The 26,131-nt window shown below is 45.4% G+C and overlaps 1 protein-coding gene across 2 annotated transcripts; it reads left to right on the top strand.

The window, feature by feature from the left end:
* Window positions 1–213: 213 nt before the first annotated feature.
* LOC112454039 (52 kDa repressor of the inhibitor of the protein kinase-like) lies at window positions 214–2,150 on the top strand. Of its 2 annotated transcripts, none has more exons than XM_025015212.1 (3): window positions 214–448; window positions 531–875; window positions 1,121–2,150. In XM_025015212.1, exons 1-3 carry the CDS (start codon window positions 417–419, stop codon window positions 1,413–1,415), a joined length of 672 nt encoding a protein of 223 aa, XP_024870980.1. In that variant the 5' UTR covers window positions 214–416; the 3' UTR covers window positions 1,416–2,150. The 2 variants fall into 2 exon arrangements, with proteins under 2 accessions (XP_024870980.1, XP_024870979.1); XM_025015211.1 differs by having other exon boundaries at window positions 527–875.
* Window positions 2,151–26,131: the final 23,981 nt, after the last annotated feature.

The following is a 26,131-nucleotide window of genomic DNA, read 5'->3' as shown; positions in this document are numbered from 1 at the left end:
GATCGTTCGTGACTTCGCCGCGACAGAAGAGAATATAATTGCTTTAGGATCGCCGGGCGGTCCGCGACTATGCGACACTCGTTAGCGACTCGATGTAAAACTCATGGTAGAAATACAAGGGTATGCTCATACCGTGTCAGACCACTGCGCATTCCCACCACTTTTTTCCAAGCTTACGTCATATTCGTGTAGCATCGGAATGAATCGGATGTACTCGGTGATTCTCAATGGCTGCGTTCGCTCGGTTCGCTGTTTATGTCGAGTAATTCGTTTGTGATTATTACAGTGTACGCAATGGCGTGTAATGTGAAAGGGTGTGGGAACTATCCGGCAAAGACCAGAAAGATCGAAGGAAATAAAATAAAATATTTTTCCTTCCCAAAGGATCCAGCACTGTGTAATAAGTGGCGTCAAGCATGCGGAAAAGAAAATATTTCACCAAAAAATGGTTTGTACTTTTGTATAGATTTCTCTTGTTTATTATTATAAGCATATATTTAAGAATCTTAAACCTTGTTTGCTTCAGCTAGGATATGTTCGAAGCATTTTGCTGATGAAGCTTTTACGAAGCCCTTACAAGAACATCTACTAGGTTATTCACCTATACGAACTAGGAAGATACATCCTGATGCTATCCCGACGTTGCATCTCCATGCAGTACCTCCACTAACATCAAACGAAAATGTGTTAGCTGAAACAATGCCTTTGCCTGTATCAAATGAAGTTTCGATGGATGTTGAACAGACACCAGCATCGTCCAGTATAGAAGAACAGACACCAGCATCGTCCAGTACAGAAGAACAGACAGCAGCATCGTCCAGTACAGAAGAACAGACACCAGCATCGTCCAGTACAGAAGCTATCATGTTACAAATGTAAGTTATAAATTACTGTTCCCATCAAGCACAAAGTATACCCAGCAAATAAGAACCGTATATGTGTCAGTAATATAACATCGATATGTAATGTCAGCTCAACCATATTTACACAGTTACATAACAAACCACATAAATGTGCTGACATTACATATCGTTATTATATTACTAATACATAAATATATATAGTTCTGGTTTGCTGGGTGTAGTTTTAAAAGTAGCACTATATAGTTTTATGCTTTCAGACGTCGTCTAGAAGCCCAGGTAGCCGCACTGAAAAAAGACGATAAAGAACTCATGGAACAAAAAATGACGGAGTTATTGGGAAAAATGTTTAGTCCAGGACAAATACGGATGATATTGAATCCTTCATTGCGGAAAATAAAGTGGTCTTCTGAAGATATCGCACGTGCTATATCCTTGCGATGTGTCAGCCCAAAGGCATATCGTTATATGAAGAATGTTTTGCAAATGCCACTTCCAGGCCTTTCAACACTAAGAAGGCAAATCGAACGAATCGATCTTTGTATCTCCTCTTAGCTGTGATGTCGAAGAGTCCGTGTTAACAGATATGCTTGCGTCCTATGTTGACGAAAAAGTTACTACTATAACTAGTTATGAAGAAGAAGAGATATGTTTTGATGAAGCATATGAACCTTCTGCGTTGGATTCGTGCGCAATTATTCCAAGTTATGAGGAAGAACAGTTGTTACAGAAATTAGAAGATTTTAATATTAGCGAGGCTATCGAAGAAGAGGGTTTAAAATATATAGCCGGATACGTAGCATTTAGATTTAAAAGCACAGATAAAACATTAGGTATTGAAACGCGCCAATTGGAAACAACGGGTGACCAAGATTGGCTGCAAGTTATTTCGCGAGGAAAATGTATGTATCCGAGTGACAAATTATTACAATGTGCTCGTATAATGAATATTGAGTTTGCTAAATATCACGGATCCAGTTTGAATAAAGAAAATCTTATATTTCAAAACTTAGCAAAAATAATAGAACCACAATTGAAAATTAAAATACCGAGAGAGGCATTACTATGCCTCATTAGGACTAGGACATATATTAGGCTGCGCGAAATGAACCGAGCGATTGCAAGCGCAAATCACAGGCAAAAAAGAAGAAAGATGTCAAAATTTACTAATAAAAAACCTGTATATTAAATATTTGCATTTATTGTTATTTGATCTTTTATCTGCATCTTTCCTCTGCATATATAGTTCTTTATGTCGTACGCCACAATATATTTTTGTTTTGCGTCTCAGCTGACAATTCTTTTCCAATCGTTTTCCGACCAGTTTTGATTAAAACTAATAATTCGCAGAATTTTAATAATAAATGACTGGAAATTAAAATCTCGTTTTATGTGAAATTTTTCCGTACGTCGCAATGATTTTTATTCAATGCACACAATTCTTTTTTTCTTAATAATAATAATATTTTCTGTAATATCATATATTTAGACAAATCCACATAAAATAATTATAAAATTCGTCAAATAACAATAACGTTTCTAACATCTACAACGAGAGACAAATTCGGGAAACGATGAGCGTTTATCCGTATGTCACGTGCGTTTTTTTATATTTATATATTTTTGTTCATATATATTTATTTATTTATAAAACAGAATTTTCTCTCACATAAATGATCAACATTATTTTGTATTCACATATTGTCCGCTCAAAATGCTTTTATAAATGACTATTATAGATTCGCTGCTTAAATGTGCCGCTCAGTGTGACGTAAGGTTGGAAAAGTCGCTGATTGGCTGGGTTCGGAAATATGCGCAAGAGCATACCCTTGTATTTCTACCATGGTAAAACTCTTGCACGCACGCACGCACGCATCGCGCTGTGCATCTGCTTTCTGCCTAAGGTAAAGTGCGCACGAATATACCATCCGATAGAAATGAAGTACACACGGTCGTATATTTAATAGCTGTTGGTCGATTTAGTATCGTAGATACGTGTTATTTATGCGACTAACGCGTCCGATGCAGCAATTTCGCTGCCAAAGTAGCAATTTCGATTTTAATAGGATTAGATTAAGATTATTAAGATTTACTTAAACACTGCCGAGAGGCTAAACGCGATGGAAATTTTTAATTACACTTGGGAAATGCAAATTTCTTTAATGGTAATCTATCTATTCTTACAAATATTCCAGTCCTAATAAAAAAAATATCAGGATTCTGCTTTTACCTCGGCTTTTACTTTCTCAATAGACATGGTCACGGTCCAGCGAATACGATTGTGAGATGTATGCAGCCACGCAATCGTTACACGGCGAATTGATGCCACGGCGCTCAATAAGCTCAAGATTATCGGATAACTGTATCGACTAACCGGTATTGCGACCACATTATACAATCATACATATTTAATAATTTATTCATTTGTCAGTCGGACAGTCAGTCAGTTTTTTCTAGTTTCAATCGCGTTTCAACAATCTTGTTCACAAGTCACTTATTTATCTGACGGTAAAACCAAGCTTGTTTGACAGAATTTATGTATGGCGTTATGAGGCGAGCATCAAAATATTCTCAAAGTGCACTAATCATGGTGGAATAGTATACTAGCTAGTTCTACCGGATTCAATGGCAATGTAGATTGATCGGTAACACACTATTTAACACTTACAAACATTTCATTAGCTACCGATGTATGACCGAACAAAGAAAATCTGTATGAAATTCAACGTAAAATATGAGACGCGTGTAAAAAAAATGCATTTACTCCATTAAAAAACGCCTCGCAACTTGGAACAGTGCATTTGTCGCACGTTGCGCTTCTCGCGCCTTGAATTTCGATTGTAAACAAACTGCGTCCACCCTAAAAAAAAAAAACCACGCTCGATCTCGTAACGCGTAATAAGATGTCGACGGTATACATCACGGCACATGTGAGAAAGGAAGAGGAGACGTAGATGAGAGAAACAGGAACGAAGCGCTACGCTAAGAGGAAGACCACTAAAGTCGTAAGAAACGGCGAACGGTTAAAACGCGATAAAAGCCGACGGATACCGGCCCGCTATATCGGTGTTAATCGAGTCGTCGAATTAATTGGCGTTGCTCGCAGGAATCTCTACACGAATATATTGAGTTATGAAATTGGTTCCCGATAAGATCTCCGCGCGCGCGTGCACGTACGAGCGAAGTCGTCGGGGCCGAGACGGAGAAAAATGGTCGTGGCGAGCGCCAAAAAGCGTCGCTACCGCGACATTACAGAAAAATACGGCTCTAATAAACACTATAGGTATCCAAAGAAGGTCTTAATTACAATACTCGACTACGCGGCCCGTATATACCGACGAGAAACGGAGCGGATGCTGGATCTAAAAATATGACCGAAGCTAGTCCTCGCGTTTACGATCCCGAGGCGTTACGTTCACGAACTGGGATTATTGGTCATCGTATTACCTGCCTCATTTTCACGTCGCATTTATCATGAGAAATGTCCGTGTTTACGGAAGACGACGGTAAGCCAACTTCATCCTACGTATAATAGAGTTCGCGGTGGGAGACCTCGCGATCGTGACCGCGAATACCTTCGGGGTTAGCGACGAGATTCGTCGACCCCGGACATACACCGGTCCGCTAAAAATCTCCACACGTGAAGGGCCCGGTATTCTTACGTATATATACCTGCCCGCGCCGACCGAAATCGGCATTAGGATGCGCGGGCGTCCTCGTATCCCGTTTCAAGATGAAGATAGGCTCTCTCGTCCCGGCTCGTTGCCGAGAGAAGGAGGAGGAGGAGGGAGAGGAAGCTTAGAACCTCTCTACCATCGGGCAGCGGCTTGTGGCAGAAGAAGAAGAAGCCCTCCTCGCGGCCCCTGACGTGCACATTTATCACCCTCCATTGTTGCCTGGGCCAAACATCCGGCCTCACGGGCCGCGTACGGAGATCTAACCCACCCCCGCTTCCCATCCCGGGGCTCCCGAAGAATTGAGATTCGCGGGAGCAGCTCGATGCCTTCTCTCACCCCGAGAGACGAGAGAGAGCCTGACCTGACAACTGCCGCGCGAGATTACTGACCTTACAAAGGATCTTCACCCCGCCCGGAGGCTATCAAAAGTCGACGATGCTCTTCTCTCGTAACGTACCCGCGTGATACGTCGGATCATCAAGATTGCTCTCGTTTAAGAGGCACTCGACACTTGACAATTATGTAAATATCGCTCTCGCGACTGCAACACTCGATACCTGTAGTGCGTATTCACGTATAAACGTTTAACGTTCAATATTATGTAAGATCCGAATCATCGCGTCGTTTTCCTAACGCGTATCTGCGTTCCCTCATCTCGTACTCGCAACGCCTTGTTTGCACATTGCCTTTCCCATTAACCTAGTCATTACGTGTCCCGTGCATTGTCTCCGGTACCCCGTACTTTGCACGTACTCTATGATCGATGCCTTCTTCGTGGCAACGTTCGACCCGCATCTAATTTCCCATTATGCTCCTTATCGGTCGTCTCGGTTCCGTTTCTCTCGACCACGTACGTACGGGGGAAAAAGATGCGCAAGATGCAATCCAGACAATTGATAATCACTCCGCGTCGTCGCAAATAATTGTTATCGAAACTCGAAACGTTAAATTTTCCTATTACACCTCCCAGTCTATTGTCCACGCTCACGATCCATTCATTCAGCTAAGTTACAAGTTATACACATTTACCTACATAGACACAAATACAACGTAACTAGATTTTCTATTTTCTAAAGATTAAAGATAAATCCGCGTGCGGAACAAATACGATTCGACGCCATAACGACGCGAAAATAATAGTCCGAATGCCGAATCGCTCGCTAGGGTCCGCGCGACCAGTCGTCTGGTCATCCCGGAAGTTATTTCGACTCGCCCAGGGGTGTCTCGCGCCGAGATCGTCGTATGAACGTTATTCCGCAGATCCGCGAGAGGCCGGGCCCGGGTTCCCAGCGTGCGGCAGCGCGGGTTCCTGCTTTTTTCGAGTGGAACGCAAGGAATCGCCTTATAAGCGGAGGCGCGGAGGATCAAAAAAAGGGAGGAGGAAAAAGATGGACAAACGGACGAGCGTGCGGGCGAACCAACGAACGAGCGAACGAACGAATGAACGAAGGCAGCGGCAAAAGTTGCTGCAACGGAGGAAGAAAAGAAGGGAAAAAAAGACGCGCGACAGTCGGCGGCGTTCGTTCGCTTCTCCGCACGACTCGTACTCTTCGCGGTTCTGTCGGTGTCGTCCTTGTTCCTTTCAGCCATTGGCCGGTCCCGAAACGAACGAATAAAAGAGAGATAAGATTGCCCTCTCTCTCTCTCTCTCTCTCTCTCTCTCTCTCTCTCTCTCTCTCTCTCCTTCTCCCTCTCTTCCTCAGAGGTGAACACGGTGGCTGAGAAAGAACGCCGGAAGAGAGACAGAGAAGCATCGCACAAGAGACGCCGCGCGAACAGAAAGGAAAGAAGAATGTAGAAAGTAGAGAAAAGAGACAGTTGAAAAGATCGTGGAGAACGGTGATGAGATCGACAGAGAAAGGAGAGGCGACGGAGACTCGACCGAGAAGAAACTTCTATCTTGACACAGACTTGATTTTTCTCCGTTTCTTCTTTTGGTCGTCGCGGCCTGAACAGTACTGATAGAGACCACCTGAGATATCAGTTATCAATTAACGAGAGCACTCTCAGCAGGAACGAAATACATTGCTCTTCGTCTCGTGGAGGTTGTTTCGGCTAAGCGACAGGAGCGGACGGGCGCACCGCGTCGCGTAATTTAAGAACTAACGTGGCTGTCCAGAAAGAAGCAAAGGGGCAGCGGTAGGGACAGCAGTAGCAGCAGCATCGGCAGCATCAGCAACAGCAGCAGCAGCAGCAGCAGCAGCAATGGGCAGCGAGATAGAAGAAGAATGAGAGAGGAAGAAACACCGCGCGACGACGGTGAAAGGGGACCAGGAGGAATGGCAAGAAGGCTCCAAAGAGGAAGACATCTGAAAGGGGAAGCGGGCCCCACCAACCGCGAACGATCGGCGAAACAAATGCAAAGCGAGAACCCCGGGCCGAAGCTCGATTCCGCGATCGAGGACTACTTGGTGCTCACGGTACCGCCTTAAAGTATCTACTTGCCGAAACAGTGGACGGCGAGGGAGGGACGAGAGACAGTTAAAGGGCCTGTAAAACCAAACGGACAAAACTCGAGACTACTCTCGAGCGGCTCGCACAGAGTGAGACAAAGATCGTTCGCGGGACCTTACGTACCCATAATTCTTTCAAAGGAGCCACCGATATGTGGGTCCGCGCAGACCGATCATTCCGTTCTTTGCAAAGTGTCATTGGGACGAACGGTGGCCAAATAAAGGGCCCGCGGAGACACACGGTCCCGAGAACCAAACGTCTAAGAGCGCTTTATATTACCAGACTGTGCTCATTTATGCCGAGTTTGGGCAGCGCCCAAGGAGCTTGAGGGAGAGAAACCCTATACCAATCGCTGCAAGCCGCGTTTGTGCATACATGGACACATGTAAATGCATCCACGCGGAGTTATCACGCTGCATCTCCACGCCGCGGTATTTAATAAGCATGGTATATCTTTAATGTTCGATCACTCGGACGCAGGGATAAATACCATTATATCGCAGGTCAATGCCAAATCTCAGTTTCCGATCGTCGCTGCCTCGATCAATTATAATTTACGTCCGTATGGATACGAGGCATTTCTCATCTTTTTGTTCGGGCCAACATCCTCAACGGCAACTGAATTCGAGAAGTTGCCCTACGCGTTGATCGATGTTGAATTTATGCTTATGAGCGCGCCGGTATATATCCGCACGATTGGCAATTAAGTCTTTTTATACGTGCGAGCCGTATTAAGGATGGTTAAACGAATTTTTCTGATTAGAACGTAACTGTACCATGGATCTCATCTCCCGGACGGATACGAAGGCGATTTGTTACTTACACAACTCGCGTCCTACGCGCGTCCGCTCGTGCGTGACTGGTTAATCGCAAGTGGCGGATTCGGTGTCTTACCTGAAAACATATAAAATATTTCGAATTAGTCACATTTGAAATGTAAATTAAATAAGCGCGTTCTACGTGATACGTCTGGCCGAATACAGATAACCCAGCCGTTTTGATCGTCAGAGAAATGTATTCGCTGACAATGAGTGTGCCTCATTAACTCACAAAGTCGATGTAATCCGCGTTTTTAACCGGATTCAACTTCTTCCGCGCAAAAAAATATAACATAAACGTTAACGCGCGCTGCTTAATGCCGCGCACATCGCGCATCGCTCGTCATTTGATCTTGATTTCTCTTTAACTCTTTATATAATACACATCTCACACGATTACTAAGTAAAATACTAAGTAAAAATTTATGAAAGGGAGCGCGCTTTCCATGCGCCGCAAAAAAACGCCCAGAGGACGCGTTTATATAGATTTAAGACAGGTCAGGGGGAGATCTTTCCCTACCGCGATTTCGGCGCATACCGGTTTTTTCGAAGTTAATCGCATAAATTACAATTATTACGATCATCATTCTCTTTCGGTACCCGAGCCGTACCGTCATGTTATGTAAATCGCCGTTGGCACTAAGACGCAATAAAAGACCTCGCGCAATAAACGGGCGACATAATATCCGTTATTGGGAAGTTATTAATCGGTAGAGCGATCGGGGTGTGCGAAAGCACTCTCGATAATTCTTCTGCGTTTGCACGAAACCCGCGTTGCATCTTGGATTCGAGCGCACGAGTCGAGGGAACGACGACAGGGCCAGGAGGAGGAGAGAGGCATTCGCATCGGGTTAGACCCGTTTTGCACCCGACGCATAAGCAAAAGCCCCTCTTTCTCGTCGATGCATTATGCCGATACGCGCGTGTGCGGAAGAGGAGGCGGCGGGCGGATGCCTCTCGCCGCTACCTGTGTTTGTGACGGTGATATTTACGCTCCGATAGAATCAGCACTCTCTCGCGCGACGTGGACGAAAACGAGCGATAGCCCGGGAGAGAAAGAGAGAAAGAGAGAGAGAGAGAGAGAGAGAGAGAGACGAAAGATAGTGCGGAGGGACGCGCGTAGAGAGCCGGTGGACCAACTCTCGCGCGAGTGTTAGTGTATATCCGCACGCACGTGCGTGTGTGCGTGCCCTGTGCTTTTTTTGCGGCTTCAATTTGAATTGAAAAAGGCTGTGGATACGAGGACAATAGGTTACGCCGCCGCCGCATCGTCGTCGTCGTCGCCGGATCCTCTCGGTTACTTACTTCTTCCTCTCCTTCTATCTTCCTTCAAAAACCAGCTACTCATTCTTCTACTCTTTCTCGCTGTCTCGTTCCTCTTCCTCCTTTCTCCTTCGGTTCGATGACGACGAGAATGAAGATCCGGACGGAGATGCGCTCCTCGCGCGGTCCTCGTCACGCTTTGCCTCTCATAGACTAACACAGACCCCCCTTCGCCCTCGGGCTCTCCTCTCTTTCTCGTTCAGACCCTTAGATCCCAACGCTACGTCCTCTTTAAATACACTTATGCTAAGTATTATCATGTCACCGACAAAACAATCGCTATCCCTACTTCGCATTCCGTCCTCCTCTCGCTCTCGTTCCCGGGATTTTCGTGTCCTCGTCGGTTTCTCTCTTTGTTCCAGGCTCATTTATCCGTGCCTTTCCTCCCTTCCCGTGTACTCTCGGCTCTATCTCGCCAAAGACAACGAGATCGCGGGTATCCTCCTGACTCTCTCTCGAATGTGGAATCAGATATTATGTATGCACGGCCTAAACCACGTTCATCTTTGTCTTCTCCCATTATTCTTCTTTTTCCTTGTTGTTTTCTTTTTTTATGTTTCTTCGCTCCGCGATGTAATCTTTCTTCTTTAGGAAATTCGCGGTCATTCCTCTTGAAATTCACTTTCAAAGAACATGATATAGCAACTCGTTCGCTCATGATTCTACGTGGCAAATTGTGAAATCAACTTGTACCAGTATCTCTTGGATTATGATTAAAAAATAAATTGAAATTTATTACATATGCGATGATTCGTGCACTTTGAAGAATGTCATTAACATCGGTTTTTGTGTATTTGAAATTTAGGCTGCCAAGATTTCGTGCAATACCGAAACTCGTATGTCTCAGAGTGGCCGGCAATCTCCGTAAATCTTTCCTCGTCTCCACTTCCGGATTTTTGTATTGTCTATACTGCCTCACCTCTTCTTCCGGTCGGTTCTTAATTTTCGTCTCGTCGACCGGCCGCGTCGATTATACCGGGCCGTGAATCACGCGACGGCCAATCGGCGTCGAACCGCGCGCGATCGTTAAATCAGACATCCGCCGAACCGGGACAGATCGCTTGCCAAGGCGATCCGTTGCGTCCGGTGCTCGATCTCAATCCGACCCTGCCGTGGCCGCCGACCCGGTAATCGATGCAACATCGGTGATACATCGAGAGCAAGGCACCACTTTAAGAGACGACAACGTATCGACCAATCGACTGATCGACCGGCGAACGCAGCGCGCCGACGAGCTGCCTTCGCCCGTTGCTGCCCGTACTGGTCAATTTTATTGCTAATAGGAGTCCGATGGAGTCCAGACACCAATGTAATTTCCTCCTCGTAACGATCTTCGTCTCCCGCTCTTGCGCATTTCTTTTCGTCTCTCTCCGCTCTCTCCTCCGCGACTCGGCGCAACCTCGCAGAGAGTCTTCTCGAGTGTCTCTACTTTGGTTTCATCGAGGGGATGCATCCTTAACCTACGTGATCCCGCAGGATCCCCTTGTGCTCTTCCCCGCGGTCACGTCCTACCTTTCAACGAAATCCAATGCTCGCGTGCAAAGCTCGATGCACATTTAAGTGCATTGCAAAAGGGGAGCGGAGGAGCAAAATGAGGAGGAGGTGGGCGGGGAGCGGAATTACCGATCGCGCCACGACGCGAAAGGAAGGAATCGGTGGAAGGAGACGGGCAAAACGAATTTACGACTATCCGGTCGTTTTATCGGCAAGAGCCCCAGGTCCTCGGACTCCGGTTCACAGATCGGCATTCACCGATCGCAACCCTGTTCGCGAGATATTCAGGAAACTGTCAATAAAGAAACTGTCGTTCTATCACGCTTTTCTCGTGAAAACACGATAGCGGAAATTAACGGTGAACGTATAATTTTAAATACTGAAATACTGTTGACACATATAATTGGAGGCAATGCGCTTCTCGCGATACGATTCACCTTGATTTATAAAAGTACTTTTAGGAAAAAATATGAAATATTATGAAATATAAGACATTAGGATTGCAAGGCATGCGCGACGGAAACGACTTGAAGGTCAGAATATTACAACGCGACTCTGATACCTTATCTCTCCATCGAAAAACTGACGTCCGCGGGATTTATTTCCGAGAACTACGATGCCGCGGGTGACCTCAGCTCGACGTGTGCACATTATAAGCGGACATTTAAAATTCCGTCGCGAACCGCGCGGCAGTTTTAGAATTCGCCGATAAGCGAATACATCAAGTAGAAAGCACGGTAAGCAAGCATCGTGCAAGCGCGCGGTAAGACGAATGCCAACGAGAGTAAAACCTCGTCTCGCGGTAACGATCAAGTGGCGCGCTTCCGGTCGCGTCGGAGTCGATGAAAGAAGAGAAGCGGAGGTGGGATAACGTTGGTGCCGCATTCATATCCGTACTCTCTTGTCCTCGCCGCGTTCTTCTCCCTCTATCTCATACCGGTCGTAAAAGGGGCACCGCGACCAGTATGTGGCCATGTGCGCGTACGGTACCCTCACGGGTCGCATACGAATCGCTTCATTTCTTTCTTCGTCCCTTGCGCCACCGCGCCGCGGCTACATTTCTAATTCGAGGCCCGTGGCAGGCTCCTCTTGTAAAATCGGTGGGGCAGGCACGTCACGAAAATACCACTCGTCATAGAATGCAGTTATGATACGCTTATCTAAACGGCCAGCTGTCACGTTTGCCTCGTATTCATTCGCCGTCGTTCCTGCCTCGCGTATTCAGTAAAATGTTTCTGATAGTTTTGTCGTCTATTGTATCGACCACGAGGCTGATAGGCCCGTCGAAGTTCTATCACAAAGGTTAAAGGCTCGTGAATGTCGGCGAAAATTAACGAGAGCAAATACAAACCAGGAGCAATAACAAATTAGTCAAAAAAACGCCGTTAAACTATAAACTGTTCCACGCCTGAAATCGTCCATGTCTGAAATTAATTTATGTTCTCTCTCTTTCTCTCATACGCTTCTCTTAAGGAAAACGAAAGATACTCAGAATCGAATTCGTTCGGTCGAGACGTCAACCGAAAATTAAAGGTAACGTCTATAATTTTCGGGCGAAACTAATATTTACAATTTCTGGTCTCAAATTAAGACATGTTCTATAATATGTAAATCATTGAAAGTCATCTAAGCAGAGATCGTTAATCATACTTGGAACTCCACAGGTTCCTATTAACGTCCAGATAAGGACTCGATTGGTAATAGCTCTAGCAACAACGTAATTTATAGTTTCGTTCGAACTACTTGACGCATAACAGAAATTATCTGTGACCGATTTGTGTAATTAATGTATTGCTTCGTTATCGCATCTGCGGTAAAATTGATTAAATAAATAAATTGATTAAATAAAATACAGTTTTAGTTCTTAGATCTTATATTTATGTTTCTAATTTTATACGATGTGTTTTTACATCTCAAAAAATTAGAAAAATCAGAAAAAATGTCTCTAAAAATGAACAAATTTCGTGTAAATCTATATGAGGATGCAATCCGAGATATTCTATAACAATAAATTTTCGTGATCCTCTCGCATGGCAAAAATAATTTCTCCAACGGTTCGCGTCGACGCGACGATAGCAGGTATAGTGTGGGTGAAAAAATGACTCCAGCGATTGATAATAATAGCAACACGGTACATGCAATAAATGGGCATTTATCGGACATGGACGTTTCGGCTGCGCGAGGAACCACTAACAAACGGACAGGCGGACGAACGAACGAACGAACGACACAACGATGACGACGACGATGGTGGTAGTGCCAGTTACACACGCGAACAACAAGAATTGCGTGCTTCGTGTCTGACTGAAAACAGAAGCGACTCGGCGAAACTGACGGCGAGGCGCATGGTATAAGGAGGCAGACGAAGGAAAAAGAGAACAAGAAAGAACGAGACTTAGCTGGCAGAAGAAGATAGATAAAGAGAAAGAGAGAGTGAAGTGGCCGGTGGATCGAAGAAAGGATGCCCCGAGCACCACCTAATCAACATCTGTCTAGTGCCTCGACCTTCTCCTCAACCTACTCAACCTTCGATAACTCCACGTGTTGCGTGTGCTCGAGACGTGCAGCGAAACACGTGATATTGCTCGCGCATTCGTAAACTCGATTGGCCGCGTTGATAATGCTCTCGACTGGGATACAGGAAACGTAATAGCAGCATTTTACGAGATCACGATTTTCGCGACAAGAAAAAAAGAACTTTTAAACGACTATGATTTCGTGTATGACTCGAACGCAAGTTTTCCGTGCTAATAAAAAGATTCAGTATTCATTAAAATATTTATACGGGGTTATTTTTTTTTACGTCACGTATCAAAGGATATTTTTTCAATGTTCCTTTGTCATACGGGAATATTGCGACTTGATCTCGACTTGGCGTGGATCAAAGAAAACACCGCAGCAGGAGTTCTAAGGGTGTTCTATTATGCAAAACGGTCAACACCTTCCTGACGGACGTGCGGCAGAATCGGGAGCCGCAATCTCCCTATCCTGCGAACCTCTAATGCCACGCGGTGCCGTCGTCACTTCTCGGAGCGTAGCAAATCGAAAGTCGCCCGGCGAACCTGCGGGCGCGTTGGCCCGGCAAAACGCATAGATGCGTGCTTAAGGACAGAGCATGAACGGTTGCAACCCGACACCCGATAAATTCGATATCAACGGGCCCGCCTGCGCCTCGACCCGCATTTAGGTCGGGCCCTGACCATGGCCCCGGTCCGCCGACTCGCTTCAATGTACTTCTCGCGTCGTCTTTGACCCTTTTCTCCTTCTTTCTCTCTCTTTCTAATGTGCTCCTCTGCCTTCAGTTTCGTGTGCACCCTCCTATCTTCTTCCTCGCTACGTTAACCCCTCGATCTTCCGCCCTCTCTTTCTTGCTCGCCTTCCGCGATTTTCGCTCCGTCTCGCGTTTACAACAGGTCCGAAGTGAAGGAAAAAGAAAAGGAAGAGAGGAAAGAGAGAGAGAAAGAGAGAGCGAGATCGAGGAGAAGATCAATCGAGAGGGAAGACACGGTGCGCAGGCCCAATCGCTCTTGCCGTCTTTATCTCACGTTGCAAACCGGCGGGCGAAGGCGCGCGGGCTCGCTTTTTTACTGCCGAGTCGGCCGTGAGCAGTGTGTTTGGTTGAAATTTCAGTCGGGGCCCTCCGCCTTTTCGGCGATGAAAGGTGGAGTCGAGGGAAAAAGAGAACAGGTCAACCGGTGACAATAACGACGAGAGTGTGCGCCTCGGTGGCAGAGAGACGGATGAGGGGGAGGACCGGATGCCTCGCGTCTTTCCGCCTACGTGTAGATCCGAGGCCTTTCTCTAAGACGCCTCGCGAAAAATGTGAATTCCCTTTTTAACGCGCGCGTTTCGTCGGGGTTAAACGTTCATCGATACGAATCAACTTTGACAAAACTCCATCTCAATCAAACAAACGCTATGATTCTACCATCTATTAACCCTAGAACGCATGTATCATTTTTTTGACCTTCTAACGCATGACTGGGGGCAATATCGACCCCACGCTTTATTTGATCGTAAAACCGGTCCTACAGAAATAAAGGGCCTTTAAACCTACATGAATTTCTTCGTTTTTTAATAACGAAGAGAATGGTATGCGGTAAATTTAATTTTACTCAAGTTTAGTTAGTGAAAAATCCATTTAAAGACCGAAAAACGCAGAAAATCAGCAAAAACCTCTTTTTTTAAACAAAAATTTGTATCTTTTTTTGTAATCAACCGATTTTTAAAATTCAAACGGGGTTTTAAAGAGGACACATTAGACTATTAGAAAAAAATTGTCATCGCTATGTTCTGTTCAAAAAATATATTTATTTGGGACTATAAAAATGAAGAAATTCGCAAAGTTGAAATATGGAAAAAGTCGATGAAAAAACCATAAAAAATTGTATTTCAAGTATTATTTTATTTTTATTTGATACAAAATAGTAAAAAATATGAAAAAAATGAAACATTATATCGCCCAGCCATTTTCTGCGAAATGTCAGGCAACGGGATTTTTACCGACTAAGTTGTGTGATATTTCGTCTTAAATAATATTTATGACTATTTATGCTCAGATTACGTAATAATACATGAAATATATTGATTCTAGCAAAAAATATAAAATTAGCTTACCGACGAAACACAAACGGCAACTCACAACTGGGGTCAATATCGACCCCACGCACGCTTTGCGACGGTGCTGTTTCACTGCCAGCGAACAACCAACGCTGCGCCCAACATAATCTTACTTTTAGAGAGTTGAAATGAATTATGGTTCAGGTCCTGAGTCAATAATGTCACTCGCTAGCTCAGGAGCGTAGTTCAAAGTTCGCCTGGGGTCGAAATCGACCCCTCTCATGCGTTCTAGGGTTAATAATTAATCGATATGAATAACACAATACATTGTAATTCGATGAATAAAATCATACGTTTATATATTTATTATTTCGAAAATCATCATCTTGTTGAATGTATGTACAGCTTCTTCGTCGTCATTGATGTTCACGCAACAGTATAACATTATAACACGATATATGCGATAATATGCCGTAACAAGTTGACGTCGATGCATGGGGATTATAGATCATATTACAAAAGAACACTCGAAGCTTTTATCGCACGGAGATGCGCGCGGCGCGTACCGATAGCAGGACATTCCGAATACCGCGATACTAATTATGCTTCCTTAAAATTTAATGCCGAGCCATTTATTCGCAGCAACGTCTTTCGTATCCAATAAATCTTCCTCCCCTAACGCGCTTCAAGCGGAATGTATTTCGTATCGAGCGAAACGCTCCTCGTAAGTCACTCGCGTACCAACCAATTCTTTAAAGCGCACTTCGGACCCCTGTAAAATACCACGTTGATACCTCGTTCTCTCTCGCAGGAGGAAGGATTCGATTCTCAACGACGAGGGGCGTGCATTCCACGACGCGTCCGCGAATGTCGACGAATTCCGCCTCGGGAGATCATGCCGGGATTGCACGTACTGTCGATTCTGTGAAAGGGAACGTCGGCTTCAATTAACCATAGAAAATAATAAAACTCGGAACGATCTGATGTTCTGCAACAGCATCATCCATCCTCTTTTCGTCGTTTTGGACTTTCGTCAGAAAAGTAGAAGAAACTGTGTATACATATCAGCAGTGATTCTTGCGTATTACTGCTTCGTACTGCAACATGCAATGCAATTGTTCTTCAAAGCACACGTAAACGAATGCTCAGTATGCAATTCTCAATATTATCCATGCTCGTAGGCATTAGAGATATCATGTCAATGCCCTTGTGATGCTGAGAGAGAGATGCTGCAAGGAAACTCTAAATCTCATAGAGTGATTTCGCCACTAACGGTATATAGAGGGTTGTAGCTCTAATTTGAGTAAATACGAGCACTCATAAAGTAAAAGTAAATTTTTTACTTAAATTTTTAGAGCGGCTACTCTACCGGAGTGATACGACGTCACTCTAAAGCTATAGTAAATCATGATTCATTAAAGATCGACTGATAAATGACTCTAACAGAGTGAAATTTTCCATTCAAAATTGTAGAGTGACATAATTCATTCCTGTAGACACTGATCTACTGCACTCGAAAAGAATACCCTTTCACTCAAATTGAGTATGATTTTATTCCAAGCTATAGAGCGCAATTTTATTCTTTCTTAGAGTGACGAATCACTCGAAGTGCACAAGTTCAATTTTCGTTACACTTGTATTTCACTCGTTTTGAGTGATACTTCACTCTTCGACTTTTAGAAAGAAGGGTTACATTCTGTGGCTAGTCCGTGAATTTCGACGAATTCCATCGTTTTCTCGAGGAAGGGCGGAGGGGAGAGAATGCCAAAATTTAGGGGACGTACACGTTCGTTTCACGTAGTCTGATTCGTAGCCTGATCATGCTGAAACAGTCGACAGACCGCGAGCGAGCGTGGAAGAGTGCAAGGGGGCCGGCATGGAGGTGCATAAATAACGATGGTCGTACGGCATTGTATATCACGTGGCTCGAGGTACAGCGGCCGCGTTCGCGTCCACGTCCGCGTCCGCGCGGCTCCTATCGGCAAACAATGTTTTATTCCCCCGTGGCATTTAGCCGGGCGAGCGGCGGGTATCAAGATCGTCCGTCCCCGGTAAATAATCAGATACGGGGCGCCCGAAAATCCCTCTTGCTCGCGCAAAAGGCACCGAATGGCGCGGCCGGCCGAGGGGACAAGGTGCCGAGGAACGCGGGATTCGGGATATCCAACGAACGCGCCAGGTACCCCGGTACCCCGGGCCGATTGTCCGGCCTCGTGGAACGAACGGCGAATTCTCGCGGTTCCGCGTTGCTCGTTGCTTTCGGACATTCGGGCGCAGGTGTTCGAGCGAGATGCTCGCGCACCAACGTCGAATTCGGCGATCTTTCGTGCTCGAAAAAGAATTCACGTTAAGTTACATCGGCACACGAACCGCGTTAATTCAGAAAATTCTTCTTTCACACGCTGCCTCGTTACGTAAGTTCTTTATAAGAGCTCAATATATATATTATTGCATCGCAACACGCACTGTCACATTGTAAAATAATTGTAAAATAATTGTCGCTAATCAAGCAGTTTCGATAATTTTATTAAGTCTTGGTTATATTTACTCTACTTATGTTAACTATACTGTGTAATATTTGTGTCATTTGTAATTTATGCAAATTATAATTTATACGATGGAAATACTTAGTTATTATTACGGTCACGTACTCGACGCTTATTACGGTCTAACGTTAATTAGCATAATCATATGTGTATTGTTCCGGTTGAGTGAATCTGTCTTGAATCATATGTTTTTTTTATTCGTTTCAGTGTAGTCTAATTATACTGTGCAGCTATTATGCAGCGGAAAATTATTTCAGTTCCTTATTTCACAAAACTATACAGGAATGAGTTGCATCGCGAACATCGCGCCTTCGAACAATTCGTGAATCTCCTTTTATGTTGCCTTTCTCATACATACGATACCAGATTTCCATCGACATTTAAGTGCCGTTATATACGTTCTATGTATATGCCAATTTTCTTAAGAGTAGAGATCAAGGAAACAGGAAGGCAGTACCGCAAGAAGTAAACCGATCCAAATAATCGACTTCGAATCGAAATAGTTATTAATACTAAAATTTATCATTATCCCGACGGGAGGATGAAAAGGAGTCTGGATCAGAAGGAAGACGAAGTTTGGAAAGGCATGAGCATCCTCTCGAAGTCGAATTTTATCGAATACGCGCGATCTTCGCGAGCCGGTAAAATAAATAAGAGAGTTGCCCATGCCTCACGAATTTAACCTAAACCGTTCACCCTGGCGCCGAAGAAGAGAAGAGAACAAAACGCGAGGGAAGGAAGAAAAGGGTAGGAGAGAGAAGAGAGAGAGAGAGAGAGAGAGAGAGAAGCGAAGAGTCTGGTAATAAACGCGCGTGGGCGAGGATCGGAGACTTTTGCAGTAATTCCAGGCTCTTTATCCAGCAGATGCCAATTTAAGTTCTTTTAACGCACACGCCGTATCTTCCCCCCTTCCCTCCCCCTCCCCGCCCCCATTTATCTGTGCCTCTGTAAAACGTGAGAACGAGCACTTTGTTAGGAGCAAAGCGAAACAATTCGAACGGACGGGGGCCTTGCGGTCGCGTTCAATTAAATACACATCATCGCGCACTTCTGTCATAACCATAATCATTAATTTCACTATTAGAATCGATCCCCGGAGGTCAACCAGTCGAAAACAGACGACTGTGTCGAATCATTGATTGCTTACTAATACCCATTTATCGTTGATCGCCAATTAGACGACGCGCTACTTGACATTCGCATGCTCGTTATCGCAGGATCATTGCGCTCCTCGTCTCACGCGATTCTATAACCGATGATCGATCATGAAGATCAAAGGGAGTTCTATTTTCCCGGGTATCCTTCGTATTTTCTTTCGAAATACGTCGTGACTCGGTCGATGTCGTCACCGCGGCGAGTTAATTCATCGATCTCTCGCGACGAGATCGTCAACGAGACTCCCGACACCTCCCCTCATCCGTTCTCCCTTCTCTTCCTTCCGTTGTTGACGGCGACAATATTAAATAAATAGCCGCACGACCACGGGACACGACAGGCGATTCCGTCCGGAACAGAGAGAGAAAGAAAGAGAGAGAGAGAGAGAGAGAGAAGCGATGGATATCGCTAGAAAAGACATCGAAGGTGAACGAGGGAGAAGGCAAACAGAGGGGGAGAGGACGACCGGAGTCCACGAATGTGGCGGCACGACCGTTTGAGAAATGACAACACGATTGCCAACACTCGCCCCTTCTCGGTCCCGGTCTCTTCACTCATCAACCCTTCGCATCTCTCCCTTCTACAAGCTTCCACATGGCACTATCCTCTCTCTCTCTTTCTCTCTCTCTCTCCATCTCTCTCTCTTTCTCGCTTGTTTCCTCTCGCCTCCGCATCTAGGCTGATCTAAGATGCTCGCCAACTTCATAGCTTATTACGAGGTATGGAAAAGATGTTCTCGCACGGCGAGCTCGATTGCGACGGAATTGTTTAGCGGCGCCTTACGTGCCGATTACTGACAGAAGAGAAAAGAGTAAGAGAGTTAAAGGTGCCCATACCAATTGGATACCGTATTATGCATTCGTGTGTGGCTGTCAGCTTCGGCGAGAGTCTTTCCCGGCTCTTCCCTCTTTGTAACTATACATCGATGGAGAAATAGGAACGAGCAGAATCTGGATCAAGCTTTTCGCTCGAGCGACTATCTCCGTTCTATGCGAACATATCGCAAGATAGCGCGGTACCGCCGCGTCACATACTGGTGCGTGTTGCTGCGAGCCCTCGATCTTTTCTTCGATAGCAATCTTCTCGATACACGCCGGTCGTTTATATCGAGATGCGTTCTAAACGGAAAAGTACATTAAGAAGAGCAAGAAGCGAAAAATATCTTTCTCTAAACGCGACTCTAAGTACAGCAGTGCTGTAATATCGCTTTCTAATTAAATTTGATTATAGATTAGGAAAAGCAAAAATTAACAACCCTCAAATTAGGAATAAATTATATGAAACGTGCTTAATGTGATTTACGTTTTCTTTTGCAGATGTTAAATTGTCCAACTTATTTGCGTTACAGATTGAATCAATTTAATCGTCAAGTTACGCGCGATACAAATCACGCACGATTGGCATTTAAACTCCGCTATCCAATCAAGCGAATCGGAGCGCAGCGGGAGCGAGATAACGCAAAAAAAAAGATCGGTCGTTTAGAAATTACTTAAATCATGTGGTCGCGAGAGAAACTTGAGACGCGGAAATAGTGAATTTCCGCCGGATTGCGTAATCGACTATTCACGGGCGTATTAATCGATCTCGTTTACGCGAACACTCGCACCGGTATACCAATTAAATATACACGTTGTAGCTAGATGAGATTGCTTAATAAAGAAATTGCCTCAACGATAATCACTTGAGGTACACTAGCCACGCGGAAAAGTCCCATTTGCGGTGTATACGCGGCTACACGAGAGACATGTTGAGAGACACTGGAACGAGCAGGGCACCCATAGAGGCTCTCGCAGAGAGCGAATGAGAGAGAAAGAGAAAGAAGGGAAATATATAAGCGCGAGAGAGAACTGAAAGAAGAAGAGATGGGCCCACGTAGCCTCCTGCGAAGTAATATGCTCTCGCCACATGAGGTCCTCTCCCTCTCCCCTCCCAGGTTCGCTCACCCTCCGGGACCTCACGGAACCCTTTTCACGTTCGGTTGGATACGTCCCTCTGTTACGTTGCGGGGCTCCGTCCCACTTGATCAATGTTTTAATTGCCGTTAATGATTCGGAGATATCTCTCACGCGTCCGAAAATGGAAAACGAGCGCGAAAAGGGGCAAGATGGGGGGAGGGGGAGAGGGAGGCAGGGAACGTGGAGAGAGAGAGAGAGAAAGAGAGAGAGAGAGAGAGAGAGAGAGAGAGAGAGAGAGAGAGAGAGAGATGCAGAGAGACGTCGTTTAAGTGTCCGGTGACTACATTTCGTACGAGCGTTCTTCCCCTTCAGGGTCTTTGACTCTTTTCGTGGCCGCGGTTCATTGTACCGATGCTTTTCTAAGAGCGTCTCATTTCGTATTCATTGCTTCAGCCGCGGGTATCTTCATTAGCGCTTTTGTCGAATTCTTCGCGAAACAAGCGAAGCGTCCACCGACACGACTCGCATTTACCGACAGGTAGATAGGTAGGTAGGTTGGTAGGTACTTAAGTAGGTAGGTAGGTCTGCCAGGTCGAGCCGACTTTTCATTCGCGCGAGCGGTTTCTCGTTCGCCTCTTAGCTCCAGGATCAATTTCGTCCCGGGCACAATGCGCGTTTATAGAACCATACATCAAGAGCAGTTACACGCGCGCCGCTCACATACCTACGCTTTTCGGACGATTATTCATTCTCGCTAATTGTTATTTAATTACGGAACATCAACGTTGAATGATCAACATGGGTCGCCTTCGGATCTTTACGTATCACGTGACACGTGGGTCTCACCAAGTATAGTAATCATGTCAAGAAGATTATGAATTCCACGTACAATTTGAAATTAATCATAATTAATATGTATCAACTGACATGTATATACATTTTATGAAACAGAATTAAATTTCGATGGAGACAGATTCGTAAGAGATAAAACAAAAGTTAATAAATAGATTCCACTGAACCGAATTAAAATCCAAATCGAAGAATCTGCCTGGTGAAGTTCAAAGAAACTTCCCCCGCAATCTGACGTGCTCGCGTGTATCGAGTTGTATCGCTCTCGATCTCGATCTCTTGGCCCACCGTGCACGTGGCATAACGACGCGGCGGGAGGTTGGAACTTTTGGAACCGGGGGGACGATGGAGCCCGATGCGAGCGGTGGGGACACGGACGAAGGTAGAAGGAGGTGTATGAAATAGTAACTGTCAGCGTGTAGGCCAAAGTTGATGGCACATTGTCATATTAAGCCGGGGGTAATTTGTCTGGCCTTCTCTCAACCACCTACACCCGGGAACGACGGCCGTTCGACGACCTCTTCTGGCCTTCGATTCGACAACGGCGCGCCTCCTTCAACTTCTTCCTCTCTCGCCAGTCGAGAGAGAGAGAGAGAGAGAGAGAGAGAGAGAGAGAGAGAGAGAGAGAGAGAGGAAGAGAGAGAAATGAGAAGAGGAGATTCCACATCTCGATGACATATCCAGGAGGTGGACCTCTACTCCAGGACCGGCTCTATAATCAGGCCGAAAGGGTGACGGTGTGCTGATAATGTCGCGTATAAATCCACGAGAAAGCACCATTGCAAACGTATCTCGACATAGAATGAAAGAAGATACTTGTGACAGCAAGTATGCTATATTAAAATAAGACTATTCGCCGCTACCACAATCTTTCGCTATGGCAACTTACGACGTTAAGCGTTTCTCACTCAGTTCTTTCGAGTGATACGTGACGTAGTTTTTTTATTTTGTTTATTACCTTACGGTGAGATCTTTCTAAAAGACGCGTCACGTCTTCAGACTTAACATAAGTGATAAACAATGCGCGGGGTAAGATTGTGTATATATATATATGTATGCACGTATGCATAAATTTCCTCAACAACTTTGTGTTCACCAATGTTGCATAATGACCGGACCGAAATCTTCGCCGGTCTTCGTTCCTGGGCGACCTCCGGGGGAATACCAACGGTCAGCAAATGGGCCTAATTTTTATTTCTCGCGCCATTTCTTAATGCCACCTCCTCCGCTCGCCGGTCCCCGGCTCCCCGTACGTCTGATTACACAGCCGAAAGGAGACAGATCGACCGCATTAGCTCTCTTAGAAGCCCTCTCACGTGCGAGCGTGCTTTTACACGCTATCGCTACGAGGAATCCGTGAATGCGTGAGAGTGCGTGTGCCGCCGGCCGGACACGCACACGCGGGGACTCCAACTTTTACACCTGCGGGCCCACGGGTGTTACCGTGCGGAGCGGTAATAATAATTTGGATGGCGACGAGCGGCCGCATTTGATGTTCCGGAGTCGCCTGCTGGGCGAATCGCGCGACAATGTCGTCTTTCCCCCCTGCGAGACCTCCTAACACGCAACTCCGGAGTAATCGATCATTACTCCCGGGGGCTATTAAAAAGCGGCCGGGTCCTCGCCCGAAACCCGGGCGCACAACATCGCGCGGCCTTGATTTTGCCACGGTCGCAGCTAATTAATTCAGCTCACGGGTAGGCGCGAGTTTTTGGATCCCGCCGGCCGGTCCTTTTGTCGCGGTAGCCAAACGACAGTCGGTCGATATTTTGCGATCTCCCTTTTCGGTGCTATTTATCAAACGTGGAAAGCAACTAATCGTTCCGTTATCACCATTATACGAAATACGCGAATCGCTCGGATTAATGAGAACACGGTATAGATAACGTTGATTCCATTAATAACATCGTCCCTTAATTAACTAAGCTTTGTCACAATTTATTCTTTATCTATTAACACGTATCATACAGACGTGAGAATAGATGTAAGGAAAGAGTGCATAGAAGTGACTCGTTGAGGATGTTAAAAACTTCTACTTCTTGAATTACTCGTCCGGCGAGTTTTTTCAATGAACCTGTCGAGCAACGTCATTTTCGTCAAAAATTTAATAATATCAATTTTGTGTTTGTGTGTGTGTGTGTGTGTGTGTGTGTGTGTGTGTGTGTGCGCGCACACGCATGTATGTGCGACCGTAGCTGTTAACCGCAACGAGTTCGCTATATCTCATCGTCTTATCATCAATAAAATTGTCATACGAAGTAAAGTTACTCGCGCGCAACGACATAAGAGACAAGACGAGACCTTAGAAAACCACCCAGATACGTAGGGGAACTACCGATTTACAAAATTACTATAATGTTGCCAGCATCTCCGGAATATCAATAATAATCGCAATCACGAAGTAGTCATTCGTAACGAGCGTGCACTTGAAGCGAGACGAATCCGTTAGGACTGAGGAAGAATCAATGAAAGAAAGAAATAAAGACTGGAACAAGATAAAAAAGGGGAAAAAATAGAAATTGCATTTACTGCATAAGTTGAAGCTACAACTCTCATGAATATTTGATACAAGTCAACGGTAAAAAGATGTCTTGATTTTATATTTGCACAAATAACATTTAAAAGAAAGCCTAGCCTTTTAGTTATCTTAAAAAATCCCATTGAATAAATTTCATTGAACTTTCAGATTTACTTAGAATTTAACGTTAGTTTAATTCATCGTTCAAGCGAGTACACATTGCTGTGTTTTAACGTGTTAATAACGGCGGGGATACTCGTGTATCAGATAGGGAATTCCATATGGCGCCGCGAAAGAAGAAAGAGAGAGAGAAAGACCTATGGAGACTCTGCGGGTAGCAAGCAAGAACGGGGCAGAAGGTAGAAACTTAAGAGATGGACGTTTCCTCGGCGGGAGGAAGAGAGAGAAAGAGAAGAAGAGCCGCACGCGCACGTCTACGCGCTGCGCGACCTGCCTCGCGCATCGCTTACGCACGTGCGTGTATATGCAAACGCGCCGCATGGGGCGACGAGACGACGGCCGACAGAGTACACGAGGCATTGAGGTAAGAGGTAAGAGAGGTGGAATACGAACAAGAGAAAGAGAGCGAGGGCAGGGCGGAGGGACGGACGGACGGACGGACGACCGGCGGAGGAAGAAGGGTGTAGGTACTTCTTGATTCTAATTACCTCGAGTTACGAGCGGACAACCGGCCGATCCACCGGCCACGGTCTACGGGGGTTTTCTCGCCGCGCGACCGCGCCCGTAACTTTCTGTGCTCCCCATAGCTTATAGACCACGTACCGGCGTAATGGCCCGACCGGGCGATACGGTACGGATACAATACGGTTACGGGGTAGACGAGGATGATGGGCGACGTGAGCGCATCACCGTGAGGTACTTTCGCTCAAGATCGTCCTCCGCGAGATACCGGCTTTTCGGGATCGCTGAAAGATATTATACCTTTGAGTCTCAGAGTGCAATGTGGAACGAGGTGACGTGTAGCGCCGCTGTCGCTCGGAAATATTAGCTCGGCGGAAATATTATATATCTTTGTCCGCTAATTATATCCGAGGCATTTTTGTCACGCAAACGCGTGATTCATTGCAACAATTACACGTGTTATAATGATACGAAGTTGACAATTAATTTTTGGCCTTGTAAATGGAATTAACTTTAAATTTGCTGCAAAGTGGAACGGCATAAAAGTAATAACAAGTTTCTGAGAAATATAATATAAATTAGAGACATTAATTCTTCGAAACCAGTTGTGTGCGGTAAAGGTAAATAAAATAGGCGTATAAATGTGAAGCCTTCGTGTACGCGCTCGATAAGTTACAAGGTTGCGCTATTATATAAAGAACGCTGCCGCTTTTCGAAAACAAAACCGACTAATCGGGTTTCTATAGAAAGCATCATCAGTACCGTTCGCCGCGCTCCTCTTCTTCGCGGCCGCGCAAACGTCGCAATTGGCAGGACGAAAATACTTTCCCGTCAATTTTATATTCTACATCGTTAGATGAAGCTCGCGTAACCGGTTTATTATAATTTAAACCGATTGCCATTAAATCAATAGCTCGTTAGGACACTTTGAACCTCGAGTTGTTCGCTTAATAAAAAAAGATGAAGGAAGACGCGCTGTAGTCGCCGCCACGGAATCTCAAGTGGTTTCCTTCTTCGGGCGGAATCTAGATTGTGCTCGGACGACTTCATTTAGACGGCTCTTAAAAGCTGTAATTAATAATTACGCGCAACGACGTCGGGCACAATCGTCGAATTCGCTCGTGTTTCCGTCGTCGCTTCCTCTCGCACTTTTCTCGCCGCATCTTATTCCTGCGTTCTGACGGAATCACGAGAAAGAGAGAGAGAGAGAGAGAGCAGCTCTCTTCGCCTCTATCTCTCACTCTCTTCTCGCTTTTCGCAAACCGTGACCCATTACATTTCGGCAGCATGATAATGAGAAGGCGTAGAGCAAGAGGAACAAGAAGTTGACGACAACGAGG

This window comes from Temnothorax curvispinosus, unplaced genomic scaffold, assembly GCF_003070985.1.
Source record: "Temnothorax curvispinosus isolate PA1 unplaced genomic scaffold, ASM307098v1 QBEX01004775.1, whole genome shotgun sequence".
Taxonomy (NCBI): domain Eukaryota; kingdom Metazoa; phylum Arthropoda; class Insecta; order Hymenoptera; family Formicidae; genus Temnothorax; species Temnothorax curvispinosus.
The sequence above is the reverse complement of the archived record's forward strand: the minus strand, read 5'-3'. Positions and strand labels throughout refer to the sequence as shown.